The sequence below is a fragment of the Rhinolophus hipposideros genome, assembly GCF_964194185.1.
Source record: "Rhinolophus hipposideros genome assembly, chromosome: 22".
NCBI lineage: Eukaryota > Metazoa > Chordata > Mammalia > Chiroptera > Rhinolophidae > Rhinolophus > Rhinolophus hipposideros.
In genome coordinates, this window is record NC_138068.1 from 30045182 (window position 1) to 30071810 (window position 26629).

At 38.1% G+C, this 26629-nt stretch overlaps 1 protein-coding gene across 11 annotated transcripts in view; it reads left to right on the plus strand.

The window, feature by feature from the left end:
• Window positions 1–26629, plus strand: part of PLCB4 (phospholipase C beta 4) — a 402352-nt gene that overhangs the window by 302168 nt on the left and 73555 nt on the right. For 9 of the 11 annotated variants that reach the window (XM_081033465.1, XM_081033471.1, XM_081033468.1 and 6 more), the window contains 10 exons: window positions 4426–4507; window positions 5467–5567; window positions 6237–6294; window positions 13921–14029; window positions 18357–18567; window positions 19551–19644; window positions 19859–19938; window positions 20507–20591; window positions 23186–23276; window positions 25849–25944. In XM_081033465.1, the coding sequence (XP_080889591.1) occupies window positions 4426–4507; window positions 5467–5567; window positions 6237–6294; window positions 13921–14029; window positions 18357–18567; window positions 19551–19644; window positions 19859–19938; window positions 20507–20591; window positions 23186–23276; window positions 25849–25944 (1007 nt within the window). The remainder of the gene's footprint in view (window positions 1–4425; window positions 4508–5466; window positions 5568–6236; window positions 6295–13920; window positions 14030–18356; window positions 18568–19550; window positions 19645–19858; window positions 19939–20506; window positions 20592–23185; window positions 23277–25848; window positions 25945–26629) is intronic. The other 2 variants (XM_081033462.1, XM_081033463.1) reach the window with 2 other exon arrangements.

Consider the following 26629-nt stretch of genomic DNA (forward strand, 5'->3'; position numbering starts at 1 on the left):
CCCTATAGCATCCTTGACTGATGGTTGTTGGCGAAGTCACTTGACACTGATCCTTATTTTATTTAAAACCCTTCGCTTTGTTGGACAATAGCAGGACAATTATTTTTTTTTAAGATTTTATTGGGGAAGGGGAACAGGACTTTATTGGGGAGCAGTGTGTACTTCCAGGCCTTTTTTCCAAGTCAAGTTGTTGTCATTTCAATCTTAGTTGTGGAGGGCGCCGTTCAGCTTCAAGTTGTTGTCCTTTCAGTCTTAGTTGTGGAGGGTGCAGCTCAGCTCCAGGTCCAGTTGCGGTTTTCTAGTTGCAGGGGGCTCAGCCCACCATCCCTTGCGAGAGTCGAAACCGCAACTGTGTGGTTGAGAGCCCGCGCTCCAACCAACTGAGCCATCCGGGAGGCAGCTCAGCTCAAGGTGCCGTGTTCAATCTTAGTTGCATAGGGGGCTCTGCCCACCATCCCTTGTGGGAGTCGAGGAATTGAACTGGCAACCTTGTGGTTGAGAGCCCACTGGCCTATGTGGGAATCGAACCGGCAGCCCTCGGAGTTAGGAGCATGGAGCTCTAACTGCCTGAGCCACCGAGCCGGCCCCAGGACAATTATTTTAATATATCCCAGTGTCCTACAGCTGTTGCCAAACATATAGTACATGTTTATTTAAAATTAGTATTGAAGTAATAAGTTCAAACTTAGAGAACACAGATAGCAGTGTAATCTGTGTTACACTATGTAAGTTGGATCTGTTTTTACATACTTTACTCTCCTGCGCTTTTTTTCCAAGATAAAATTCAGGAAACGGACAAGGTAGAAAATGCATAAATTGTGATCAGAGCACTTATAACTGGCAGCTCTGGTTTCATTTGTATGTATCCGACTAATCGAGCCATTCTTATAGGAGCTGGGCAGCTTTTCCGATTCCAAACATCTTTATCTAGCATATTCATATACAAAATTATTTCCTTTCTTTTTTGTAGAAATAGCCTAGATATTTTGTCATTTTTCATAGCTCTCTTGGACATGAGCTCTTTGGAGCCTGCCAGTATTAACAGGTGGTGGACACAAGACATCTGTGATTCGGGGGCAGTTTATTAGAGTTGATGGAGAATTGATACCATGCCAGAAAAAAGCAGATAAATCTCCTGGTGGATGAGCTGCCAAGGGCTAGGTGGAAATTGTTCTGAATGTTTTAATGGATATGAAGAGTAAACACTTTAAAAATATCATTTCATCACTATCATTCTGGAGCTTTTAAAATGGAAACTATTAGTATAGTGTGCATAATGTTAAAGGGGATCTGGCTTGATAGTCATCGCTTGGGAATGGCCTCTGCTCTTTAGCAATAACCAAAATTTAATATCCAGGAAGTTTCAGGAATGATGAATGAGGAAAGTCTTACCCTTTATCTCCTTCATCTCTTTTCTTTCTATGTACGTAATCGTATGCAGTCTGTCTTTCTCTCAAATGTACAAACTCACACTCAATTTATCAGATCAAAGCTTTGGATGTCACTCTGTTCTTTCGCCATCTGGAGTTGGAACCAATGGCTAGAGACTTGGGAAATGGTAGCCAGACAATAATTGTGGGCTAAGGCTGGAAGAAATCTCTAGAAGGCGATAGTTGTGTTAAAGAAGGCTGAGACCTCATGTATGGTCATGGCAGCCCAGCTCCTACATAATACACTCACATCATGAAGACTTCGCCTGCCTATGAGGAGGGTCTGGTTCTGCTGTGGCTTCACTTTCATGAGTCCTTTCTGACGATTTCAAAAGATGGTTAAAACCATTAGACTGTAGACCCTTTAAGGGTAAGCAAAAAGTGAGACTCCCTTTAGTTTCTAGGATCGTTGCTGTATTAGTCACCTGTAAAGTACCCTGGAACATGGAAGTTAACCAGGGCTGGGTATCACTTAACGGTATTTGCTTTTATAGCATTTCCTTTGGGAAAGGTGGCTTACTTGATTCAATAAAAACTCAACTGAACACCTAATAGCTATGAGGTACTAAGCTATGCTCTGTAGACATAAGGCTGTATATAGACTTGACTAAGTCATCGTTTATCATACACTCTACATTTCCATAAAATGCCTTATGATGGTGTCTAAAATACCCCCAGCCTGTGGTAAGTGTGTTTCTCTCAGGACCCCGATTAAATGGAATTCTGCTGGGCCTCTGATGCAACTGGAATCTCAAAGAGTTCACCTTTATTCTATAACCACCCCTTACCCTTAAATGAAACCGTTTTAAGGCCCAAGAATCATTCCAAAAAGTGCCTGAAGCAAAGGCAAGATAAAGGCACCACCCAGGGGTGATCTGTTTGACTTCCTTGCTCCTATTTTCCACCCTGGATTTGGTCTCTTTGATAGAGTGAGGTGTACATATCTGTGGTGAGGATGTCCAGCCCAAGTCCTCTCATGAAAAGATGGGCTTGAGAATGAGCCCCTCTGTCCATAATGCCACTTCTTGCTTTTATTGAATCTTGTATGCAGTCAGGTCATGGGGCTCTGACTTTGCCTTCATTAGTATATTCCCACGTGGATTTCCCTCTGTACAGGCACTAGACACCCTATTTTCTCTCTCAAGTTCTTTGTCTCCCACAAATACTTGGACCTGCCTGTTCCCATGAGATGTTCTTGTTCTACCTCCGATTTCTTGCCGCTTCACCAAGTCCTAGCCCAAAAATTCTGTTCCTATACACTCTTCCTTTCCTCCCTGTTCCACCCCCCTACCCAACACCCAGGTGCTGTTTTACCAGAAAGGATCAGCCCCTCTACCTGCTACATTCATGACCACCATGTCAGTCACTTATGTCCTTCGCAGGCCTATTCAAACCTCGCAGAAGCTCAAGTTAGCTGACATACCCCTGATTTGCTATGCAAAGTGTTTCCTCCTGATTACAGGTATCAGATATCCCAAATCCTGCTGGGGGCCTGTAGCTCTCCCATTAACACATGCTTTAAAAAAAAATGCATACTGAATAGCTACTTCCCCCCTGTATTACCAAGGTCAGATAAATTGCTTCTCAACCCAATTTAATGTATAAAATTTCCATGAACTCTGGAGAAGTAGGAAAATGTGTAAATAGTACCCACTACACTAGAAACCGTTTTACTGGATGTCAAACACATGTGCTGTACCATGTCTGTAGATTTGTTAAAGAGAATTCATAGGCCTTCCTATATTTGAATATAACTGTCTCACAGCTCTCTTAAAAAGGTACCTCTTGAAGCATTCTTGGACTGAGTATAAAACAATAAAGCTTTGAATGAACACATAACAATTCATTTACTCAAAGTCCGCTCTTCCAGATCTATTTTGGGAAGTTGTATTCTGCAGTTGAAGTGGTACTTTCTCCTACTTATGAAGATTTACGGGCGGTCAGTGCTTATGTTTGGAGTCTGCCTTCCACTTAACACGAATGGTGACAGGTTGGGACTGGGGAGGCGCTGTCACAAATCCTCATGTTCACAGGGATGACATTCGAAAGCCAAACTTCACAGAAAGGAAAGGAAGCTCTATCTTCAAGTGGAGGTTGGATTTCAGATTTAGAGTTAAAGTGTCATGGTGACAGATTATCATTCAGGGAGTGACTGAAGGCTTCTTTGGGTGGCTAAGGGATGGCTCAGAGCCAAGTGTGGATTCCAGGGTACCAAGCCCTCTCCTCCATACCGTTCATTCTGAGAGTCACCGATATATTGATCATAGGGAGTCTCTTTTTCCCACTTCCATTATCGTTAGGAAATATGCTCACACTCATTAGAAGGCAGCATCCTTGTGCAAAAACACCATGTTTTAGGGGAGTGCCAAGATTCCATTGAAACACTGAATAATTGTTCCCTTGCCTCCCCTCTCTTCCACACCTATCATTTTCATAATAAACTCCCCTATCCTTGAAGTAGCTGACATTTCAGAGTAACTCAAGGGTTCTTAGCTAGAAAAACAAACAAATAAACAAAATGTGTCTGGTAATGCACGTCAGCTGCAGTGTGAAACCAGGGTAAGGGCATTCGGAGTCATGGACTGAGTTCTAAGGGGCCCCCTTCTTCTTCCCAAGGCTAGATATGGTCAACATGAGGTTTTTTTCTAGAGCTACTATCCCAAGAAAGTAATTTGGTAGCATCAAAATGTATCATTGTTTTTGTCCAACAGTACTATCCCCCAGTGTCTCTTTTATTCACAAGCACCCAGCGGGGGGAGAAAAGGGGGGGCTGTCTTAGAATCAAGTTGCCTCAGTAGTACAACCAGCTGGTGACCATGGGGACTTTGCAGGAGCTATTTTGACAAGTGAAAAACACCTAGAAATGAGAAGTAATTTTATTTTCCTTTTCCTTCTCCCCCATCCCACCATCCCTAGTATTACTTGGATCTTTGCATCAGAGAAAACAGAATTAATTAACAATAACCTTTTTTTCCCCCTTTCTTTTCTGCTCTAGTATTACTAGAACCTTTGCTTCGGGGAAAACAGAAAAGGTGATCTTTCAAGCACTCAAGGAGTTAGGTCTTCCCAGTGGAAAGGTATTCATGAATTTAATAATGTGTTTCTAAAACAATTTTGTTTATTTAAGTTCTCTTATGTAATAAGCAAACTTATTTATACTAAATTGATCTCAATTAGATTCGGAATTAGATTCAGTCACATACAGTACAGTTACTTTTCATTCACCTTCCTTCCTTCCCTCCTTTTGTTTTCTGGGCATTTTAAACTCAACGTTTTCAAATTTAGGTAGTGTACTTCAATTTTTTTTTCAACTTTATTAAGAAAAGGAAATGATTCTTTTACATAGTTTATGGAAAGCTTATTTTAGGGAAGCCCATCAACACTGCCTCAAGCACAATGTCAGCATGAAAAGCTGACTAATAAATTCAGTTCTTCAAGATGGCTGTGCGGTACTTAATGAAGCATCTACCCCACACAAACCATTTGTGTTCATGGCCCTGCAGATTTAAAATAACCAAAATTAATTTATTGACTGCTAGAAAGTTTTAAGCCTGTTGCTGCTTTAACAAATCCTATTTGAAATATAGATTTCAGTATGCAAAGTAAAATCATACAGGGTTGTCCTGAGCCCCTTTATTTGTTCTTGTGAAAATTCACAAAATAAGCAAAGTAAACTTTGGGCTTCATTTATTCTGCATCCTTCAAGCAGGCACTTGCTTTTCTTTCTCAAGGAGAGAAGAAGGAAATGTTTCTTTATATTTGTTCTATGGGGTGTTTCCTAGAGCAGGACCACCTGTAGCCGAGGTTTGAACATGCAAACCCTGGCAGCCTGGGAACCAGAAATGCTCATTTCCACATGTTGTGTTCTAATGGCTGGCCTGGCCCAGGCTGGAGGTTGGCCTTCTGGCTTCTGTCAACAAGAATCAGAGATGAAGACCCTAGGACCAAGTGGTCCTTGTTTTATGAGCCTGCAGATTCTTCCCCTCCAAAGTGAAAATATGTTTCATGATGTATGACACACTTTTATTCTTTACAGAATGATGAAATTGAGCCTGCAGCATTTACTTATGAAAAGTTCTATGAACTGACACAAAAAATTTGTCCTCGGACAGATATAGAGGATCTTTTTAAAAAAATGTAAGTTCCATTGATGAGAAAGTGCCCTATCCTTGTGATCCTTGTCCTTTTAGATTTTTTGAAACTTTTTTTGTCCTAATATTTTATTGTAGTGTGTTGACAGTATCTAGGAATATCTAGTCAGGGTTATATTTTCACCCCTTAGTTTATCTGTGTAAAAGTTCTCTCTGATTTTTTGAGAAGCTTTTATACAAGTTAGTGGCAGCACCTGGAACTTTATTTTCCCCTTGCATTGGCTTTACTAACTACCTACAATTTTAACCTGCTCCTTTAGGTATTAACCCATTATGTGAACTAACTAGATGCGATTTGGAATGTTATTATGTTGTTAAAAAGTTCATTCATTCCAGTTACCTCAAATGGATGACTTACATGTTGTTTTTTAAATAATGTCTTTTGATAATGCTAACGAGGAATTGCAGACAAGTTCTGTGAGCTAGTGGGAGTGTTTTCTTTCTTTTGCTGTTGTTGGGTTTTTTTGTGTTTTGTTTTGTTTTGTTGTTTTGTTTTTTTTTCCTTACAAGCAGTCTCTGGCCATTTTAAGAATGCATCACTATTTCAGGGTTAGAAATAAGTTTAGAATTATCATCAACAAATGTCAACATGTAAATCGTACCTACTGTAGCATCATATACAAAAACTTACTTTTTCTAATAAATTTCTTTTCAGCAATGGAGACAAAACTGATTATTTAACGGTAGACCAATTAGTGAGCTTTCTAAATGAAGTAAGCTTTTTCATACATTAACTCCATAAAGTCTGTGTGCCGTGGCTTGCCTCCTCCAGTGTCCTCATTGCATGCCTGCATCATACGCCCTCATTCGCTTTGCTTCTGACCTGCTGATCTTTCCATTATGGCTTTACCAGGTGCAAAAATCAGCTGCTCCCCTGTGTGTTCATGCACTCCCTACACGTTGGCTTTGCACACTGCTTTTTTGTTGGTTTCTTGCTGTGATGTGTAGCTCTGGTTCTGTGTGTGTGTGTGTGTGAATTTTATATATTCATTTAATTAAACGTGTCTGTGTTTTCGCAAGACGATATTTAAGGTACTTACTTTTTTTTTTTTCTATTGATCTCATTATATAGAAAGAGAATGGATTGAATTGACCCCATTATAGTTGGATTCTCCATTGCTAACTTTTTTCTCATACCTCTGCATGGACTGGAAAGCTTTATTTTTGTCTTTTAATGGATTGCATGTAAGAAAAAATATGTAGGTTCAAATAGAATATTTTGACAACAAGCACAACACTGGAGTTCCTGGGTGAAAATATAATACATATTAGGCCAATTGGACTGCAGGTTAAATTTTTACTTATTTTTATAACATCCTCAAAGTTAATTTTAGAACATGATTCACTTAACAACCAAAACTAGTTGACAAAATTTGCTTAAGTACAATAGAAAACTATTTTAGAGCAAGTAAAAGTTGCAACTTTCATTCCAACTAAAATTAACTTCTTTTTTATTTTACATGTACAAACAAGGTCTTTTCGCTTCAGTGAAATTCACTGAAGCTCTTACTTAATCCAAAAAGGAAAGTGTACTTTTTTCCCCAACACATTAATAATAAGAAGAGTTTAAGTGAGGAATGGACAATACGTTTTTGTTTCGAAACAATACATGTTAACCATTATACTATATAAAGGGAAAACATTAGAGTAGACAGTATCATGCCAGGTATGAGGTATCGCCTCAAGAAAAGACAACAGGCTGACTGTGATTTGTCAGTTTGTAGAGACAAATCACATCTTGCCAAAGGGCTTCTCTTTTCTTTCCCTGTCAGGGTTCAGTGACTTCCAATCTGTAGAGTTGCACTTTAGAAGCTATGGTAACCAGAGCGTAAAGCGTAAAGCACTGATGCAGGAAGAGAAGGTACTCCATATATCAGCACAGATGCCTCCACTTTTTAATGAGCCTTTCAGTACAATACAGTATTTTAATTGAAAACATTTTAAGTTTTTTCACTCTACTCATTTTTGGTCATATGAATAATCTTTACCCAGATATTATCCACATTCTTATGCCACTGTTGCTCAAAGTTAAATCACTTTCCTTTGTTTCCTTAATCTCTTTCTCCTTCCTCTTCTTTTAAAAAAAAATGTATTGTTTTATTTCCCTGAGCTTCTTTATGCATGGTAGGTCACTGATCATCTTAAGTTGTGGTGAGATGGGCAGGAATCTTGCTTTCTACCAAAGAGGGAAGACACTTTAGTGGGGAGGAGAAAAATCTACCATGTCATCGATTGCCACTTCCTAAAAAAAGACCTTTGTGCACTCTGGGGTGAAGCTGGTACCTAGACATCTATTAAACATTGCATAGACCTTAATATACATTTCACTGTGCAAATAAAGAAACAATTCTGAAGTCTGAAGATAGGTGCTGCATTCATGGGTTCTTATTTCATGCCTTTCTTTTTATAGATTGTTTTTGTAGTCCTACCCAGTGATCACTCTTATCATTCTTATAAATCCAAGACATAACATTTAATTTTTAGGAGATATTCTAAAATATCACCCATACTTTCTTGTTTGGACATCCAAATTCTTTCTTAAAATACTTATTATTTAGTAAGGTTTTATCCATCACTATTACAGTAACCAGTAGCACTCATTTGTTGTTTATATTTCCTTCTGTTTGGCTTCTTATTAACAGTCGGGAAGCACCTTTAATTTGGGGATGGGACTGATAGAATCACTGTGATTTTATATTAATTGCTTTAGGTCATAGAGAGTACAGGACCGTCCAGAAAAGTGCACAGCCTTTATTTTTAATCTAAGTTTCAGCCCTGAATCTCTTCCATTTCTATCCTAGTGACTCAACTGTAAAAGCTAGACAGAAATCTGAATGTCTCTTTGAAGAAGCTTTGTCAGACTTAGGGAACATTCTGCCAGCTCCTTGTACCCTCTCTTTTGAATCCTACCATTGCCCCCTCATCTCTCCAAAATCAAAAGCACCTTTTAGGCAGAATCGCCTTCAAAATCCATAAGAAAGGAAACAGAGTTCACTCAAGAAGGGAGCAGGCTTTGGAATGTAAGAGTCTGTAAGTCCAAAAGCTTAGACCTAAACATTTTCAAGATGCCTTAGCCACATAATCTCAACATGCCAGAATTCAACATTGTATTAGAAGCCCGGGATTGTGCAATAAGACTAGGAAAAATAAATACCGTATTTTGTCGTCTATAATGTGTACCCATGTTTTTGGCCCAAACTTTCAGGGGGGAAAAATCTTTCATTTTAATTTTTTTAATTCAAATTTTTATTTGTTTACATTTAGGTACTTGTTTTTTGTATTATAAAGGAATTCTAACATTTATTTTTTAAACATATTATGGTATAAGAAATTTTATGTAACGAATAGTTACATAACACAAGAACAGAGAAAAGATACGAGAAATTTTATGTACTGGTAACAAATTTACAATATTTACACATCATAGAAGGCCAAGAACTCTGTTGTTGCCAAGTTCATTGTAAGTACAACAAAACCGATTATCGTGTTCCAGGATATTTTGCATAAGGATATCGTTCTAGAGTTACACTATTAACTCCTAAGCATAATTAGAAGAATTAAAAACATTTATATAGATATGGAATTAGTACTACCTCTATGTAAAATGCGCATCCTTATTTTTCTCTCACAAATGTGGGCAAAAAAGTGCACATTATACATGGCAAAATACGGTACCGTAAGTCCTGGGAACATGAAAGGCCAGGCCCCTACTCTCATTATTTGCAAATGGTGATTGTATACCCTGAATATTGAAAACTATCAACTGAAAAACTCTTTGAATAAATGAGAAAGTTTAGCAAGGTAACCAGAGAGATGATCACAGAAGCAAAATCAATAGACACATGTACACCAGCGTTAAGCAATTAGAATAGGTAACGGGGAAAATGCTGTGTATATTGTAAAAGCCATGCTGCCTTCCACCACCTTCCAGCTTGTAAATCCCTTTGCTCTCTATATGAATTTTTTTGTTCAGTATATTAGTGTGTATCTCCAGGAAGCTGGAAGGAGAGGAAGGGCAATGGGCCGTTTACTGCCTTTGTTGCCATGTAGGGATTTGTACCATCTCTTCCCTATCCATGCCATGGATACTCACTAGCTTTTCACAATAGCTTTAGCCCTGCTCTGCCTCTGCTTCTCAGTATCTCCATGGTCATTGCTCCCCAAGGTGTTGTCCATGGACCAGCAGCATAGGCGTCCTCTGGGAGCTTGTTAGAAATGCAGAATCTCTGGTCCCACCTGCTTAGTTGGAATGTGCATTTCACAAGATCCCCAGGTGATTTGTCTACACAGTAAATTTTGTGAAGCACTGTCCTAGTTAACTACTAGGGTTCCTCCTTGGAACGCTTGATGTGAATGGGAAGAATGTAAGAGCAGCACATACCTTCCGGTATTCGCCATAATGAATTTACGTGTTTCCCCGAAAATAAGACCTAGCCGGACAATCAGCACTAATGCGTCTTTTGGAGCAAAAATTAATATAAGACCCCGTCTTATTTTACTATAATATAGACCGGGTCTAATATACTATACTTACTATACCATACCATCCCATACTATAATATAATACTGGGTCTTATATTAATTTTTGCTCCAAAAGACTCATTAGAGCTGATTGTCCGGCTAGGTCTTATTTTCGGAGAAACACAGTAGTCATGGAAATCCACCAGATCCAGTCAGATCTAAAATTTTGCCACTGTTGTGTGTCTTGTTCCCATCCAGTAGACTGAGGGAAACTTTCTTTGCCTATATTATAAAAATAGCAAACTGGAGTCTAGGAGAGCTTGTGGGGGCTCTCACCGGCAGCTGCCACATGGTTAGACACTGCACTGCTGTCAGCTCAGTCTCTGTATGTGGCAGGACTAATAAAAATTTCTGGGCTTCAGTTAGGTTCGCTTCTCTTTTCCTGTTCCCAATGAGAAGCTACATTGATTTTAGTTTTACCTTCATCCTCTATTTGACTTCTTACAAAGATGGTGACAACTTAGGTTCTGCAAAATTGAGAGATGACATAGAGAACAAGAGAGAAAGATCAAAAAAGAAAGAAAAGAAAAAGATATTCATAATAATAAGGAATAAGCTTGTTTACTTGTTGCTGGTAATCTTTCCTGTGCATTGCACATATTATATCATCACATTAAGGCTAAACCTGGTGTTGTAAATTTATTTTTTGTTTATTTTTCATTTGAAAGAATATAAGAAAGGGCCCGTGATCTCTTTACATTTACAGTATCTTTATTCTTTAATGCGTAGGCAAAGAGAGAGAAGGAGGTATTTAGGCTCACAGGGAAAACTCCTCTTGCCAAGTATTCTTTTATTTTCTTTATATCTCTTTTGAATATGATTTCTGTCAACATCTATTTCAGTGCTACTTGGACTGAAGCCAGTCTATACCTTTTCTCAGTAAGAGTAAGGACGTCGTAATGGAGCCCGATCCATTAACTCCCCGTTCACTTGGGCAGCGTTCTGTGATCTATTTTTGGAAGCTGTTTAGAATCTCATTTTACAAAGTTTGGGACATCATGCAGTGAATATCCTGGGCACATGGCTTCCCAACTGAAAATCCTTGGTCCCTCAGAGCTGTGAAGCATTTGCCCCACTGTGCTTATGTCTGTGTGGAACTTTTCTGCAACTTTATTACTCTGAGATTACCTGGAAATGATCTTTCTCTTCTTTGCTTTTTCATCTAAAAGAATTATAGTTTTGTGACTCTAAAATAAATCTTACCACTTGCTTCCTTGCCTTTTGATTATCCAGATTACACTGTACTTTCTTTTGTTTTGAAACATGAAAATGTTAGGAAAAGCAAAAGATTATGTTATCTGGTGGAGCACATGCAAAAACAAGTGCAATTTCGTATTATCTGCTCTTAATGCTTATTTGCTATGCATGTAGAATAGGGGATTATGATACATCTATTTTAGAACTTGGTTTTCTTAGCTATTGCTTCTGATAGACAGGATGTTCTAGTGAATATCATGCCCTGGGACTAAGTTTTAATGGGGTTTAATTCGGACGACATCTTAAACATTTAGCATTCTTCTACCTTTGCAGGACTTAGGCACTTTTCTAAACGATATGTAAATATGTTAAAAGGCATACCTTTATATGTTAGGGTCATAGTTCTTAAACTGGAGCGCATCAGAATCACCTGAGAGGTTTGTTAGAACACAGATTTATGGGTTCCACCCCAGAGAATCAGATTTGGTAGGACTGGGGTGGGGCCCAAGAATCTGCATTTCTAACAAGCTCCCAGGTGAGGGTGATGTCATTTTTCCCATCCACAGAGCACACTACTGGTAACGCCAGATTAGAATACACACATATATGTATATAAAAAGCACATAAGAATGTCTGATTCCCTCTCCTCCTTTCCTTAACTTTATCTCTTCTCTCCCCTTTAGCTGAATTTTCTCTTTCTCTCGCTTTTTAATTCATATGGATTTGCCCCATCATCTCCATGAGTCCGGAATACAACCAACGAGCCTATCTTTAAATCAAAAGACAATTTTAATAAGGAAGAGAAATAGAGTGGCCAATCATGAACATAAATTGCAGTGGGGTCTAAAAAGGACATTTTATCCCACATCCATCTTCTTCCCTGCTATTATTTACAGAGACAGAAGGGAGAAGAAAGGTGCCAAGAAATAATTTTTTGTTTGTTTGTTTATTTGTTTGTTTTTAAAACAATGCATTCTCACCAGCGGGGTGATGCTTGTCACTTCCTCAAATAGCAAGATGTAGAGTTGCATGACAGCATTGATTCCCTAAACAGGGTACAGCATGCCTTCACTTGCCTGGCATTCCATGGTCCACAGTTCTCTGTGTACCCCATAACTTTTGTTCGTTATGGTCTCAAAGCCTGTTATTAACCTAACAGTTTCTGCTGTAGCACATGCATGGATGTGAGCTGTTGTGAGCTGTAATTTCTTTGATGACAACAGAAGCATGCTTCATTGGGATAAATTGACAAAAAGATATTGATTCCTTTTGAGTTAACACTCAACTCGGTGGGGAGGTGAGGGGACCAGAACAGGCTAGGCCACAAGTGCTTTAGGAAATGACATCAAATGTTCTGTTGGCCAAAGGCATTCATTCTGTGTAAACCACTTTTCAAATTACCATTTCAAAATAAATGGGGAAGCCAAATCCATATGAACTTTTAACAATTGTTTCTTAAATACATTTTCACAAGTGTTTTTCCAAAGTCTGTGCATATATTTGGGTAAAGAGTTATTGCCAGGATCCTACCTATTGACCAGGTTTTGCTCACATCTGCTTATCTCCCATTATTCCATTGAAATTTGCTTTATTTGATGGAAGACCAGGGTCACAGTGTTTGGTCCTCTAATCCACAGTTAACAATAAGGAAGTTTAATGGACCCACTGCTTTCAGGTCTATACAGACAGATAGACACACACACACACACACACACACACACACACACACACACAATGGTAGTTGGGTTAGTTAGTAATTTGAACTCGTTTCATCATTGCTGTGAAGTTAGGCTGGCAAACTGCAGGAACAACATTACCACGAGCATCTAGTGCTGATTGGAAAAGCATGACATCACACGCTCCTAAGTACCATCATCATTCACGTGCTCTCTGCCCAGAGAATTTCCTCAGGGCAAACTGAGGTAGATTTCATACAGGAAAAGACTTTCCGAACTACTGATATTGAAATACAGATTTTCATACTGTTAATAGCTTGTAAATATCCTTGTGCTGATTAATTTTCATCATTATTACAATTGGTTCATGTTGATCAATATTCACTCAAAAAAATGAAGTTTTCAGAGTGCCCAAGAAATCCTTTATTGATGTATAAGGATATAATGGAACTGAAATGATGTTTGCCTGTCTTAGGGGATTTTGTTATTGTTGTTTTTGGCACTTAAATTAGTATATTATCTGTTTGAACTATTTTGGGGGGTTCGATTTTTGCTTTTGTTTTTCCTTTTTTTAAGATTTTTTGACCGCACTTTTTATAGACATTTATGCCAAGTGTCTTACCTGTGGTATGACCACTAGAAAACAATACAAGTAACATGCACACCATGTTAAGCATCCTTTAATTTTTGAAAGAAAAATAAAAGTATATTCTGTGTTCTCCCTCTCTAGCTCAGTGAGGGGAACCAACCAAGTACTTCTAAATTTGGAGTTTTTTTTAAAGTATATTTTAGGGAGAAAGACAGGAAGACAGTGAAACCCTATCTTTGTAACTGTAAACATGATATTATAGATGTCTTTTGTTTTAGAGATTACATACTCTAGTAGTGTGTAACGCCAGAAAAGTGAGAAACGTCAACCTAAATGGAGTTGTTTTCTCATCATAGCATCAACGAGATCCGCGACTGAATGAAATTTTATTCCCATTTTATGATGCTAAAAGGGCAATGCAGATCATTGAGATGTATGAGCCTGATGAAGACTTAAAGACAAAAGGTAATAAAAGTAAAAAAAAGTTAATTTTTCTTTATTAAAAATAAAAGCAAGAATGTACGCAATTTTTAAAGTCCTCCGATTTTTAGTTAAAAGTATTTTTAAATGGCTTGGAACGCCCTAGAGCCACGGATTGGTAACTGACTGATTTTTTTTTTTTCTTGCTCTAAGATGGTATAAATTTTATCTTACATCAAAATTTGTCCATGCTACCTGAGGTAAAATGTTAAATTTATTGTATTATTAAACACATTATAGTGGTATTTCCCTCCATGTACTTTCTTATGTTAGATCTTTAGTATTGCTTAATGCTTAAAATGTAAAAATGCCAAATACAATCTCTGTTTACAATGTTTGAAAAGAATTCTATTTTCTGTAAAAATTTACACCTGCTTTTTCTCCCTTTTGTTTTGCAAAGCCCAGTAAATATAATACATTATTTGATGAGCCTTCTCACCCATCACTTGACCTCTGGTATGGAAGATACATGTAATTGATATGAAATTAGATAGGCAGGCAAATAGGCAACAATTCAGCAAATTATTGGGGTTTTAGAACTGTTGCCCCTTTCTTTTATTTATTTATTTATTTATTTATTTATTTATTTATTTTAATTTATTGGGTGACAATGGTAAGTAAAATTACATAGATTTCAGGTGTACAATTCAGGCGTATTACATCATCTATAAATCCCATTGTGTGTTCATCACCCAGAGTCAGTTCTCCTTCCATCACCATATATTTGATCTTCCTTACCCTCACCTCCCACCCCCCTGGTCCGTTGCCCCTTTCAACGAATCTTTGGAAACAATGTGTTGTCCGTTCCAATATTTGACAAAGGAAAGGCATGGAAAGAAAATTTCAGATCAGTCCCATAGCAGTGGGAAGGAAGATACTAGTTAAACTGGACAGGAGTTCCAGGAGATACCTGAGTTAGAGCTTCTGGCCTGTATCTCAGTGGAAAGAGAAAGAAGATCTAGGTTCAAGTTCTGTCTGTCCCATGTGCTCATGAATATCATAGCTGCAGTTTCCTCCTCTTTAGAATAGGGGTTCTTTTTATTTTACATCTCAGTGAATGTGGCTCAAAGGTTTATACTATATTCTCTCGACGCACACAACCTGTTTATAAGCATGCCTGGTCCACCATACAGCGTTACCTCATCTTTGATATTTTCCCAAGTCCAGCAGTTTTCCCTGGGTTATAATCCTACGTTTATACTTTCTGCTAGGGCCTCAAATACCTATTTTCAGCAAGACTGCTTCATAATTTACCTCTCTATGAATATTCTGAGTATCATAATTTATTCCATATTACATGCTCTTCAAGTGAAGGGAAGAGTGGCTCAATAGAAAATCTAGCACTTTGCAGTGTTTGATTTGATTCTTGTTGCTACCTTGTCATTAGTGTGATCTTGAGCAAGGAACTATATTCCTGGGTCTCTGTTTCCCTGCTTATAAGATGGTTGGGTTCATGCAGTCATTCAACTTGTATTACTCTCCCCGCTCTCATTCCTTAAAGTTTGTAGAGGGCTGACTGGGTGCCAAGCAGTGTGCTGGATACTGGGGATTGAAAACTGAGTAAGGAAGTAGTGATCTGTTAAAGGAGAAAGACATATGACGCAGCAGTTCCTTGGCAGTGTGTTAGATGTTATGACAGAGGTATATCATTGAGTATTTCTAAAGTCCTTCCAGGTCCTAAACGTCTATGAAATTACCATTGATACGTCTAAAAAGCACAGCTTCACCATTTTACCAATGACGGAAATTTTAAAGTCTGTCATTATCAAGTATGAGCGAGAATGTGCTGCAAAAGCCTTTCTTACAAACTTCTGGTGGGCATAAATTGGTACAAACAACCACCTTGATGAATATTTTGGCAATAGTTAGTACAGTGGAAAATATACCTCTCCTACGGCAAAGCCTTTCCATTTCCAAATATGTACCCTAGAGAATTTCTCCTATATTTCCCAACTCTGGATGTCAGAGTGGCCCAAGCTCATTCCTCAGATTTCTGCTCTGTTTACAACTCACTCTTTAGGTGAGCTCATCCAGACCAATGGCTTTAAGCTTCTCCTATAAATACATGACTTTGTAATTAAACTCTCCATTGCTAACCTCTAACTTAAACTACAGACATGTGAGACCTGTAGTAGAATTCTTCATTTAAATGTTGAAAGAGCATCTCAAATATATATGTACATTATGTTTTGGTTCTCCTTGCCCACAGACCTGTTCCTTTCTCAGCCTAGAAATTGGTACCATTATTCACCCAGCTTTTCAAGCCAAAACTCTTGGAATCATCTTCAACTTGTTTTGTTCTTTCATAACACCTCTAATCCATCAGCAAAACCTACAAGATCTATCCTAAAAAGAAATCCTGAATAAATCATTTCTCATCATCTTCACCTTTGTCAAACTATCCGAGCCTTTCTCATCTCTCCCAGGACAATGCCAGTTGACTTCTAACTAGCCTTCTCCTTTCTACTCCCTGCCTTACAATGTATGCTCCACCCAGTGGCCAGAGTAAACCTTTAAAACCAAATCTAATTGTGTCACTCCACCCTTCAAAATCCTCCAAAGGCTTCCCACCACACTTAGAAAAAATCCAAAGTACTTAGGGAAGACAAAAGTCCAATTGATACAGCCTTTGGCTGTCTCTCCAACTTCATTTCCAGTTAGTTTTCTCTCCTCCACCACCACTCCTGCATCAAGGTCTTTGCACTTGCTGATCCTTCTACCTGGGATAAGTTCCCCCAGGTGTGCAGGTGTGCATGTGGCTCGCCCCCCATGCGTGAGTGTGATGACCTCAGAACAGCTTTTGGGACCACATATCTAACACAGCACCTTGGTCATTCTCTCTCACTTTTATTCCCTGCTTTCTATTTCCTTCTAGCACTCTCACGACATTGCATTATATTTGTGGGTTAATTTATTTGTTATTTTGCCCATAATATGAGTTTCATGAAGGCAGGACTTGTCTGTTTCTTCTATATCTTTCTCAATGCCTCAAAAAGCACTTGCTCTTAGAAGGAATGTATGGAGATAGAGACACAAATTTTTATCTAAGTATCCATCAACAGGATGATAATAAACTGACATATTCACGTATGGACTACTGTACATTCCATATACTACATACTACTATACATTATTCAGTGAAAAATAAAGGAAGAAGAGGTACTTATATTAACTGGATAAGTCCCAAGAAAATACAGAGTACAAATAGCAAGTTGCAAATGCAGGTAGTGGGATATCTTGTATATAATTTTTTAAAAATACTCCAAACTACCTGTTGTTTGGATAAATGCATATGCAGTGATGTTACAAAACCATTTGGGGAACGTTAAACACAAAAACTAGGGTAGTGGTTGTCTACCTTGAAGTAGAAAGATGGACTTAAATGGAATTGAGGGTGGGGTACACAGGGTGCTGCCAAGGAAACTGTAGTTATATGTACCTTTTAAAAATGTCGAGCAAATAAAGTAAAATGTTAAGATCTGACAAAATTGTGGTGTCGGTCTATGGCTATTTCTTATGCTATCTGTATTTTTCTGTATGCTTAAAATCTGTTCATAACTTGCAAATGTTTAAATAAAAACAAAAGCTGAAGCTGTAATGACTGATAGGATGGGAGAAGATGGAGAAATATTGGTCGCCTCTCCTGCAGTTACCATGGACCCTGTCCCCATGTCAGAAAGGTGTGACAAATGAACAGGGGCTCTTGGGATCATCTTTCAATGACCTTTGCAATCTCTTCTCACTAGTTCCATAGGCTGCCTTTGAGATGAAATCGGAAAATTGAATTGTTTAAATCCAGAAAGGCCACTAATTCCTTCTCCAATCTGGGGAGAACAATAATGCCTCACAGTTGTCTGTATCCCAATTTTTTAAGAGCACCTCTTATATGTATTGTCATTTGCCATCATGACAGTCCTGGAAAGCAGGTGTTGCCAGTATTTCCCCCCATTTGACAGAAGAGGAAGCTGAGACTCTGGAGCATAAGGAGTGAGTGGCAGAGTCAGAAAGACCGTGTCCCGTTGACTCCTGGTCACCATAGCTCCTGTTGCTATGCTTCTGAACTTGGGGAACTGTGTGCTCTGCCATCGAAGACATAAAAGCAGAATGCTACCTCTTTGTGGAATGCATTAGGTTACTTATAATGTGCAACTATGTTATGTTGTCCAAGTTCTGAAAAATGATGTTTCTTGGGAAAGAGACTGTAAAGACGTTTGTACTTCTCCTGTTTAAGCTGCCTCAGCTTCCATGAATAAAACATGAGATGTGTATCGTTAGAGCCACAGGTCTACTAAGATGTTCTTTTTATCCCTAGGCCTCATATCCAGTGATGGGTTTTGCAGATATCTGATGTCAGATGAAAATGCCCCCGTCTTCCTAGATCGTTTAGAACTTTACCAAGAAATGGACCATCCTCTAGCTCACTACTTCATCAGTTCTTCCCACAACACCTATCTCACCGGCCGACAGTTTGGCGGGAAGTCTTCAGTAGAAATGTACAGACAGGTTCTCCTGGCTGGGTGCAGGTCAGAAACTCAAGATGGCAATTGTGTTTTTTTGTCTACGATGCCTTTTCACTTTATGCTGAAAAAAAGGAAGTAATAGTCAAAATTGGTCCTTCTCTTAAATTATGATGGTCATTTAACCGTGAGAAAGGAAGGACAGTATCTGTTCCAGAACAGTCTAGAGGCCTCCTGTGGGTCGAAAGATATTTCTTACTGTAAATTTGAAATATCCTCCAAAAATTGCAAAAAAAAAAAAATGCATATTTTAAGAAGTCATGCTACGTTTTCTATTGGTCATAGATAGATACTTGCAAAGTTAGCTTTACTTAATGTTAAAAGTTCTAAATTTTCATTTTCTGAGAATAAAGATTATTGAACATTGTTTTCCTATTACAGAAATTGGCAAAGGTTTAAAATATGACAAAAATGCTGAAAGTGAAAAATAAGAAATGTAATTACATTATGATTTTTTTCTTGGTTATTCGTATCCAATATTTTATTTTTTTAACCCACTATATTTTTCTTTAGTATGGAAATACTTTAAAAGAAATCAACTATATCAGGACCTCTGTCTCTAAATACTTGATTATGAGTCACTGAAACAATGAGAACATTTTCCTTTATGGCCTAAGTAATATCATCCCACCTTAAAAATTATTCTTTACCATTGTCTAAAACCTAGCCCATATTCCAATTTCCCCAATTGCTCCCAAATTGTCCTTTATTGTGGCTTTGTCACAACTAGGATTTCATCCAGAGCCACACTGGTTGTGATATCTCTGAAGTCTCTTTTAATCTTTGACAGTGCCTTTTGGATGCCACCAAACAGATGAAGAGAGTAATGTGATTTAAACCTGCATATGTCATAAAATAATCATGTTACTTAATTCATTCCATTCTCCACTTCTGTCAGAAAACAACTTATTTTGGTGTCTTTTCCTTTTCTTTGTACACACACTGTTGTATTGTAAGAGTTCAATATTATAATTTCAATATGTTTCTAGATGTGTCGAACTTGACTGTTGGGATGGAAAAGGTGAAGACCAAGAACCGATAATAACTCATGGAAAAGCAATGTGTACAGATATCCTTTTTAAGGTAAGTTTTAAAATTATATAGCCATAGGGTTTTCCAAACTCTTGTGGCTCTAACCACGGGGGATTCGACCGGTAGTTTCAGGGTAAATGGGTTCTCCAGGCCTGAATTGCCAAAATTGCCTTTCTGAAAAGCTCAAAGTAATAGTCTGTGATTGGTTTCAGGTGCCTTAAAATTTGTTCTCTTCTCTCTCATTAACACTCTTTTATCTTTAAAGGATGTTATTCAAGCCATCAAGGAAACTGCATTTGTCACATCTGAATATCCTGTAATTCTCTCCTTTGAAAATCACTGCAGGTATAATGATTAATTCTACCCCAAGTCTCTGAGCATTATTTCCTGATCCTCATTCCCTACTTCTGCTCTAGTCTTGTTTAAACAACCTAATTGTTTTGTCTTATGCAACACATAGTCAGTCTTATAAAAAAAATAGAGAGACAGAAAGAAAGAAAACTCAAACCACTACTCTCCCACCTCCAAAAAACACCCAAACCAAAACAAAACCCAAAGTCATCCTATGTGTATGTTTAGAGATGCTTCCTCTAAACTAAAAGCAGAAATCAGGACACCTTGCTCCAAGTTCCATTGAGTTGGAAGATTTGGCAGTATATTTAAAATCAGACTTCATGAACTTGAAAGACATTTTTTATTCTGTTTACCATCTCTAGTTTGGGGGCAAATTCTACTTCTTTTTTAAACAACACTGGTTCAAGTTTGTGGTATGTAACAGTACATCTTACATTAATATCAAGGGGACAATCGTGCATTCTGTAGTGTAATTTTTAATTGCCTAGGAATGAGTGTTTCTTATTCTTGGACAGTTAATGGATGTTTGAATTTACAAATGCCAGTTCTTTCTCTCCAGCAAATATCAACAGTACAAGATGTCCAAATATTGCGAAGATCTATTTGGAGATCTCCTGTTGAAACAAGCACTTGAATCACATCCAGTAGGTATTTTTAGCTAACCATATTTCTGACATGAATGGATTTGTTTTGAAATTCATTTCTGAGGGGTCAAGTAGTTCTGGAGGACTAATGCTAAAGATGTTCATATTTATTTAAATTCATTGGTACAGAAAGCTTTCATTGTGCTTCAGAGGGATGTGTAGAGAGAGACATAAAATAAACATCTGGTTCAATTTAATTCGGAAGATATTGGAGTCTATGGTTTCTGAGATCTCTCTCCTAAAATTTTATAAAGTGCCCACTGGCCAAGAGTCTAGACTCTGCAAATATTTTCAACTATAGTTACATGTTAGAACCACCTGGGGGAACTGTTAAAAATATCTTTAAGAGGGCCGCACTCAGATATTCTGACTTAATTGCCCCAAGTTTTTTAAAAGCTCTCCAGGTGAATCAAATGTGCATTTAGGGTTCAGCACACCTGGGAGCCTGTTGCTACAGGAAGTTCACAGATTAAAGTCACAGAAGCCTGAAGTTCAAGTTGCCAACTCCAAAATAAATACTTGGGCAGTGTTACACGGACATCTTTTGAGCTTCATGTTACATCTGCTAATTTCTTCATCAAGCAAAGACTTTTTAACCTGTGGCCCATAGATGGGCTTTGTGGGGTCTGTGAACTCATTCTAATTGCATACAATTTCTTTTGTATACAAAGATTCCAGAGAGTTCATCACAAAGAGCCATGAACCTAAATGGTTAAGATCCACTGTCACAGATGTTATGAGTAGCCAGACAGCGAATGGAATTAAAGTAATAGAACACTGTGCAGTAGTAAAATATTTTGGCCCCCTATTGGCAAGCAGCTGATGGGCCCAAACATGGTAGAATGAGGTGGCAGTAGAACATTACAATGACTGACGGGAAGGAAGCTGCTTTGTGTTACCTGTGAACACATCATGTAGTTGAACAATGACTTTTTCAGAAGTCATCTATGGGAGCTGAAAAAAATACAAGAGACAAGGGTATCTGCATCCTTTGCAACCACCTCTGATTCTCTTCAGTTTAGTGAAGCTATAGCTGCAGACGCCCTGTCCATGTTCATGCAGCACTTCCTATTTCCCTGGGTCCTGGCCTGACTTTCAGCTGAGTGCCAGCGCCTGTAGCTTTTGCCCTGGTCACTGGAGCCTGCTCTGCCCACATGTGAAAGAAAGGCCAGAAGTGCCAGAGAATTAACACCTCCACCACATACTCCCTCACTCCCCAGGAGGGATAACTCTGAGCACGTGTTCTCCACCGCGCCCAGGGTTCCCCAGCAGGATGGCACTCCAGTTGCCCACAGTGATTACTTGCCTCATAATATACCACTGATTGGCTGCCTGTCTTCTTTTTATTACTTTCCTGCTCCTCTTGGAGTTTCCAAGAGGACAGCGTCCCAAATAAACTACTACAGGTTGCATTAATCCTTACCTGAGACTGATTCCAAGGGAACCCAAACTAAGAAACATCCCTGATTTTTTTATTCTATATTTTTTGACCTAGGCCCTCTGTTTATTTTTTGGGCTGTGCTTAGGTGCTTGCTCTTGTGGAAAGACCATTGTATTTTTTGTGAAGTGATATGCACATACATAAAAGGTGCTGTGGGAAGCATAGGTATTATAAGTGAGAGTAAGACCTGCTCCCTGAACTAAAGACCTTTCAATCTTGAGGCGGGGGTGGCACACAGGACACAAATGTAAAAACATAACTAAAAAAGAAGTTGGCCTAGGATGTGTTAAGTATTTATTAGAGATATTCAGGTCAAGAGAGGTCACTTGGAAATGGACCGGTTACGATAGGCTTCTCAAAGGAAGCAGAATTTTGGCAAAATTTCCAGGCAACACAGATGTAAGAATGCACAGTGCCTTACATTAAGAAGTAGTTTAAAAATTACTTTTGAAAATGAATAGAGGCCTGGATGGGTTGGTGGGTGGGTGTATAGATGGATGGATGGGGGAATACGGAATGGATGACTAGATATGGCATACTTATATGAATCAGAGGTAATAGAAGAAAGGACCATTTCCTTTGCAGACATAAATCCAAGCAAATGAGAGCAAAGTAGAGGTCAGGTTTCAGTAGTTAGGACCACTCCCTTCTTGATTCCTTTATTGAACCAGCAAAACCACAGTCCCAAGTGTTGAGGTTGAATCAGCCTACTGGCTTACTGTACAGCCCAACACTTGGGAGGATCAGGGGAGACTCCTGACTTATGGTTGGGAAAGCCAGTTCTGACCCCAGCTGGCACAATGATCCTTTGTACTTTACCAGATAGTACTTAAAAGGAGCAAGGCCTGAGGTTGAAGAGGAGCCCCTCCCGCAACACCACCACAGGTCAGACCGAGCTCCACTAGGGAAAGTGGAGCAGCTCTCCCCAGCCTGGAGACTGTGTGGATGTCAAGTCTGCCACAATACTAGTATAAGGCAAAGTTGGATACTGTAGGCTAATTTGAGTTGGGAAATGAAAACATAAAACTGTGCTGACTGCCATCTAGTGGACATGGGTGGTATAACTCATAGGCCTCCATGCTTATTGTGGGCTGGTAATGAGAATGGAGAAGCACAACCTATCATTAATTCAGCCTTTTCTGTTTCTCTCTAGCTGGAACCAGGCAGGCCCTTGCCATCCCCCAATGACCTCAAAAGAAAAATACTCATCAAAAATAAACGGCTGAAACCTGAGGTTGAACAAAGTAAGTCAAATACGTGCATCTATGATGGAAGCATACATACATTGTATATTTGGACAGTTAAACTACCTACAGTAAAATATATTTTAAAACCACTGATTTTAGTGATGCTACATATACTTTTCAGAGCAAAGTTGCCATATTTACATTTAAGTTTAATTTCTGCATCAGTTCGTTTCTGCAGTGGGAAAAGTATATTCATATGACAGAATTTGAAGGGATCCCGAGGAGAAGTGAGAATAAACTGGAAGAGACATTTTGGAAATTATCACAATACAAGGAACTATCATTTTATCATTTTATACACTCTAAACTCCTCTTTAAAAGTTTCCCTTTGCAGTTTGCCCATGTGATACATACATATCTGGGGATCCTAGGTAAAGATGAGAGTGTGAATGTGTGTATGTGTGTGTGGAGAGAGAGAGATTGAGAGAGAAATGATTTTATATAGACATTTTCCCCTGCATTTTCCTAGAACGTTTTCTTTGAAAATATTTTCTTCCAGCAAATCTCAGTTCAATAAATTAATAGCATCATATAATGGTATGATTGCATTGTTTTTTCCCTAGATATTCTAAATTACAATGTTAATTATATTTCTTATAGTTTTTTATTACAAAAGCAATTATGCCATAGGAAAATGAAGACAACAAAAAAGTATAAGAAACTAATAAAATAGCCCTAAATTCGTGTATTTTACACAAGATACATGTACTCTAGATACATGTACACATGCACATGTTTAGACATATACAAACATTTTTAACAAAACTGGGATCGTGTTAAATTACTAAATTTTTATTACTTTTAAAGCAACCAATTAAGTATACTTACATGCAGAAAGATGATATAAATCTACATCCTAACTTTAATTCTAATGTATGAAACACTACGAGGTCAGACAAGTAAGTTCACGAACTTGTTGCAATGATGTTGCTAACCTGTTTTGATGTCAGAGGGATTATTCATTATGAATTTGTACCAACTGGACAAACAGTTAACCAAGTTTACTATTTGGAAGTGCTGATAAAGCTGTGCGAAAAAGTTACACGACTTAAACTTTTTGACAAAAATTCATGGCTCTTTCATCCCGACAATGTACCAGCTCACACGGCACTATCAGTGAGGGAGTTTTTAGCCAGCAAACAAATAACTAATTGGAACACCCTCCCTACTCACCTGATCTGGCCCCCAATGACTTCTCTTTCTTTACCTGAAGATAAAGGAAATATTGAAAGGAAGACATTTTGATGACATTCAGGACATCAAGGGTAATACGAAGACAGCTCTGATGGCCATTCCAGAAAAAGAGTTCCAAAATTGCTTTGAAGGGTGGCATCAGTGCATAGATTCCAAAGGGGCGTGCTTCGAAGTTGACCATAGTGATATTCAGCAATGAAGTATGTAGCACTTTTTCTAGAATGAGCTCATGAACTTAATTGTCTGACCGCATACACAGAGTTTATTATGTGGAATATGGTATAATTTGACCAGTCCCAAAGTAATGGATTCCCATTACTATGAAAACAACAACGATAAACATGCCTGAATGTTCATTTTGTACATTTGTGCAACCTTCTCCTTGGAATCAATTGGTACAATTAGAGTTGGTTGGCCAAAGCATATACACATTTTATATTGGGATGGATCTTGTTATACTGCCTTTCAGAAAAGTTGAACCAATTTACACTCTGACCACAATATACGAGATTGCCTGTTTCCTAGCAGTATTCTTAATGGTGGCTGTTGGTCAGCTTTCATATGTTGCCTAATAATAGAAGAAAAATGGTGCTTTGATTTTTTATTTGTATCTCTGATAACTAGTTTGTTTATATATCATTATTTATGATTTGCTCCCTTTTTTCCATTTTTAAAATTATTTCATTTGTCTTTATCTTACTGACTTATAAAGGTTTTTTATATATTAGGATAATAACTCTGGTTGTATCAGTTATAAGTATATTTTCTAGAAGTTTTGTCACTCTCCAATGGGCATGTTTCTTTTCTGTCACTTCACCTTAATTGTTCCCCAAATTATGGGCTTTTGTTAGTAAGACTTAAGTTTTTCACGATGATTGAGCCCCCCTTCTCAAACCAGTGACCAAAAATCTGAGTAATTCACCCACATTCCAGTAGTTCTTCATCACTTGTAGATAATGTAGTTGTTGCATATTCCTTAAGTTCAGTCACCAGGACTGGGTGAGACAGTGGCCTTAGGAACGTCACCAGTAGGAGTCATGAAAATACATTTCCTGTCGATCTGAAAGCCCAGATTTTCTAAGTGATGTAACATCTGTCACCTTCTCCTTCTTTCTATTTTTTCATTTTTTTATTTAATTTTTTTATTAGTTTCAGGTGCATGAAACAATGTAATAGAGATTTACACCCCTCACAAAGTGATAACAAAGTGGGTGTAAATGTCTAACTATTGCAAATGTCTAACTATTACTCCCCTCCCCCAATCTACTACCCCTCTGACATCGTATGTAACTGTTACGATTCCATTGACTGTATTCCCCATGCTGTACTCCATATCGTGAATCACCTTCTCTGTCTTGTTTGATTTTAATAACAGAGCAGCTTGAAGCTTTGAAAAGCATGATGGAAGCTGGAGAAACTGCTGCCCCAGTTAGCATCTTAGAGGATGATAATGAAGAGGAAATAGAAAGTGGTGAGTTGTTTTTGTTTTTTGTTAGTTTACATGTCACAAAAATACTGTTTTAAAAATAAGAATAGCATGAATTTGTCTCAGTGGGCCCGTTTATATAATGTGACATTTTAATTTTTAATAGGTATGTATTCATGCACCAAACTTAATATTTTGGTATTTTTTGGTACTTTTCCAAATAGGATTATTTCCATTTTACGTGGGAGCTAGATTTGAGTGACTTGGTCGTCTCTCTTCCTGTTGTACCTTTAGCTGTTCAGCAGAAATTCACAACCAGAGTCCCTGAAGCACTTATTATAGAAGCACTTATTATAGAAGAACACGGACTTTAGTGTTGTTAGTGATGATGGTATTAGTAAGGCAAGTTAAAAGGAAAGGATCATGGGTAGAAACCCTCAAGTAAATGATTGGTTTGTGTGCACACACAAAAGAAATTGGACACTCAAAGCCAGTATTAAAATTTCAAGTTCAAATTCATTCAAATAACCAGCTCGTTAGAACTCTCTATATAGATAATTTTAACAATGGCAGCCTTGCTTAGAGTATTTGCATATTTGCTATTAGCTTCTATTTTACCTTAGCCATATAGCCACAATCATAATGTTTGGTGTTAAATGGGTCTTTTGAGAGGTTTGAAATGTTTTTAGAAAATTGTTTGTTCATTATGTATCATGAGACTTGATTAACA